This window comes from Penaeus chinensis, chromosome 8 (assembly GCF_019202785.1).
Source record: "Penaeus chinensis breed Huanghai No. 1 chromosome 8, ASM1920278v2, whole genome shotgun sequence".
In the NCBI taxonomy this organism is placed as follows: Eukaryota; Metazoa; Arthropoda; class Malacostraca; order Decapoda; family Penaeidae; genus Penaeus; species Penaeus chinensis.
Genome location: NC_061826.1, coordinates 14,196,921 through 14,200,697, shown reverse-complemented (window position 1 = coordinate 14,200,697; position 3,777 = coordinate 14,196,921). Strand labels below are relative to the sequence as shown.

At 35.4% G+C, this 3,777-nt stretch overlaps 1 protein-coding gene across 1 annotated transcript in view; it reads left to right on the top strand.

Annotated features, from left to right (window-relative positions):
• The first annotated feature begins 3,496 nt into the window (after nucleotides 1-3,496).
• The window catches only part of LOC125028311 (protein spaetzle 3-like), an 841-nt gene continuing 560 nt past the window's right edge, over nucleotides 3,497-3,777 (top strand). Inside the window, exons 1-2 of the mRNA XM_047617762.1 lie at nucleotides 3,497-3,511; nucleotides 3,618-3,777. The exon at nucleotides 3,618-3,777 is cut by the window's right edge and continues 560 nt beyond it. Of these exons, the coding sequence (XP_047473718.1) occupies nucleotides 3,497-3,511; nucleotides 3,618-3,777 (175 nt within the window). The remainder of the gene's footprint in view (nucleotides 3,512-3,617) is intronic.

The following is a 3,777-nucleotide window of genomic DNA, read 5'->3' as shown; positions in this document are numbered from 1 at the left end:
ACCATCTATAAAATGGATGCAAGCTTCACTATTATGAACAAACCTTACCTGTGTTGCAGGTTTTGCTTTCTTTGGCGGTCGCCTGCACGTCAGCATCGTCTCGGCGGGGCTCCTGCTGTTAGCCATCACAGTTCCTCTCACGCACGCCCTTCATACCACCATCAACCTACCTACCACACGCAGCCCTCCTACCATCCACAACCTTCCTACCACCCTGCTCCAGCTTATCACTCACAACCTTCCTATGAGCATGAACACGAGCCTGCTGTGCCAAAATGTGTTGCAAACACAACCAAACCATGGTGCCTCGAAGACGACCATTATCCTACCTACGAGATCAAACACACAGCCGAGTATCACTATGAGAAGCTCCTCTCCCTCCTGAGGGAAAATGGATGTGGTTGTAAACAATATCGATGCCCATTAACAGACTGACGTTTTGATTTCTTAGGACTTTGTAGTAGGAGTTTATTCGGGATTCATTTATAGTTTCCTTGACTTTCTTTTCAACTATTTTTTTTTAAATCTCATCTACAAGCAATAGGTGAATTATGTATATGAGGAGTAAGCAGAAAAAAAACTCGATATTCATTCTCATTAGTCATAAGATCGCGAAGGACATTCTCATTTATATATATGTCAAATTCTTTTCAAGGTCTGTTCTTTGTCATCAAGATTTATGTTCAAGTTTAATACATCTATCAAGATTTTCCAAGTCTTAACTCATATATTTTATTTTATAAACATAATTGTATTTCCGGTTTCATTATTACCACGGTCTGGCATTGTTTTATATTCATATACAAGTTATTTAATTTAATACAATGATTAACTTGTATAATTGTTAGTTTATTTATATATCAATGTTCGTTTTTCCATTGTTAGTTAAGATTTCCATGCTAATTGTTTAGGATTAAGTTTGTGTTAAGGGATCTCAGACACTTTATTTATCAAAGTAAATAGTTATTTTCATTAGTATGAAAAAAACATTAGTAATTTTCTATTTCATTTCGTTCACTCACGCTTTATCTTGCCGGTTGCTTGCTTTCTATGATTTATGTTCATATTACTCACGTATATACTTTTTTTTGTTCTAGGAGTTGTCTATGAAGCAGAGGCTCAGGAGATATGCAATGACAGCGATGCGGATGCAGGTCACCGGTCAGCAGTATTTTCCCAATATTCTAGAACGCTGCTCTGGTCGCTGCGTTTTTAGTTCGTGAGTCGTGAGTGAGGAGGAATGGCCGTGACTCGTGCCCACCGACGTGATTGTCACGAGCATGCGCAGAAATTCTGAAGTGTTGCCATATGTCACTTGGGTTTCCATGGCAACGGATGGTTGTTAGGTGTCCCATTTTTTCTTCTTTCTCCTTTTCATGAACATAGGTCTATGGAAATGGACACTTGGACAATGTATTTATACATATATATGCATTAACACACACACACACACAAATATATATTGTGCACATAGATATGAATTTGTATAAACATATTGTGTACATATATATCTATATGTATATATATTTGAACGTATGTATATGTATATAGACATATGCATGTGCGTTTGTGTATGTATATATATACACATTTGTATGTATATATATTTATTTTTCATTTATATATATATATATATATATATATATATATACATACTCGCGTGTGTGTGTGTATATGTATATGTATTAATACATATATCTGTGTACTCATATGAATACTAATTCATAGGGTTTAGGGCTTTGTTCCTTGCTTTCCTTAGCCGTCAAAGTTGGTTAACAGTTTAACTGATGTATTCAGAATATTACAATTCTTCTAATGAATGGACACCTTGGGCAAGTGGCTACCGCCGCTTGCCCTGTGGTGGATCCCTTCCCCTTGACCTTGAACTTAGCGATAATATGGATGACTTTTTCCTCTTGGTTTACCCATTTCTCCAATATGCAGAGCCACTTTATGGCACTTGCCGATTCAAAGGGTTTCGGTCTTTGTTTTTTACCTTACCCGGCTGCCAGGGTTGGTTAACACACCATCCGCCGACTTCAGACCATTATAATTATCCTATTGGACACCCCAGACATATTTCCACCGTTTACCCTGTGGGGGTGGTACTGCGGAGGGGAACTGGGTATATGTGGTGAGCACACGCGAGCATGAATCTCCCAAGCAGCCAAACCCAAAATGATGTCTTTATCATTCACGTTCACAGCCTGAAAATGTTTCCAGCTCATTTCTCTCGTATAAATTATTGGACTCTAGAGTATACACGTGCATGCTCAAACCACATGTATGTATATATATATATATATATATATATATATATATATATATATATATATATATATATGCGTGTGTGTTTGTGTGCGTGTCTGTATGTACATATGTATGTATGTGTATATGCCTTGTGTATATATGTGATAGTGTTTGTGTCACATATGCTGTATGTATGTGTGGGTTTGATGTATATATATAGATATATAATAGCATATATGCATATGAATATATATATATATATATATATATACACTGCACATATATACATATATACAGTTACTAATTTACATACATTCATATATCCATAAGATGATAGTCAGTATGCATCAATGAATATCCATATCATTGTGTAAATATGTATATGGATATATTATCGATAGATAAATAAACAAATAGTATACACATGGGATGTATATATCTATATATACTGTTTACATGTGTTCACACACAGAAAAATATATACATATATGTATATAGAAATATATATAGCATATATATAGATATAATTGCAACATATTTATATATACATGTATTTTTTGTGATTATTATTTTGTGTATACATTTATATATTATATATATGTATGTATAGATACATATATACATAACATATATTAAAATACATGTTTAAATATTCCTATATAGATATATACATATATATAGACTTCAATTAGGGGGGGCTGGAGGTCTTGCTCCCCCTCCCCCCCAGACTACAATTTTAAATAAAATGTATTTAATGAAAATATAAGACTAACTGCCCTTAGAATAAATAAATTTTCTAATATTTTATTAACTTAGCTTATGTACTCAATCTTGCCCCTCCCTGTATATATAGCATGCATGTTATACGTGTATATCTACATGTAGTGTGTAAATATACATATATGTATCCATACAAACATCCACATCTACACCTATCCACACACATATGTATATATATGTATATATGTAAATATTTTTTTCTACGCCTTTGTGAATTTGATTGTGTGTATATCTCTCAGGACAGAGGAGGGTGAGAAGGATATAATTTAGTTCTCGTATCTGTGCTAATGTGGAAGTAATGGCAACAGAGTCAGGAAACGATACACTTTTATGCTTTTCTAACCTTGGTAGTCACGCATGTTCGTAGTGCGTGGGTGTGGCCAAAGCATACCTGGAGTATATAAGCTCGATAATAACGAATGGGCAACAGTAGAAACTATTATCGTGTCTATCTCCTCATTTCACCATGGCTCTTATATTGGTAACTTGAAATTACTGCCAGTTTAAGGTGGCTGTACTGTACTCTTTGAAGAAATTGGACTTTGCGAAAAGCTTCTTTTACTTTAATGTTAATCTTTGCTTTTCAGTCAGTCGTTTTGGCATGCGCCGGAATCGTTCTGGGCTCCGTCCATCCTCCAGCATATGGCCATCACCCACAGCCCGCTTACGGTCATCATGCGTCTGCTTACGGTCATCATGCGCCTGCTTATGGTCACCAGCATGCCTATAAGCACGGTTACTGTGACT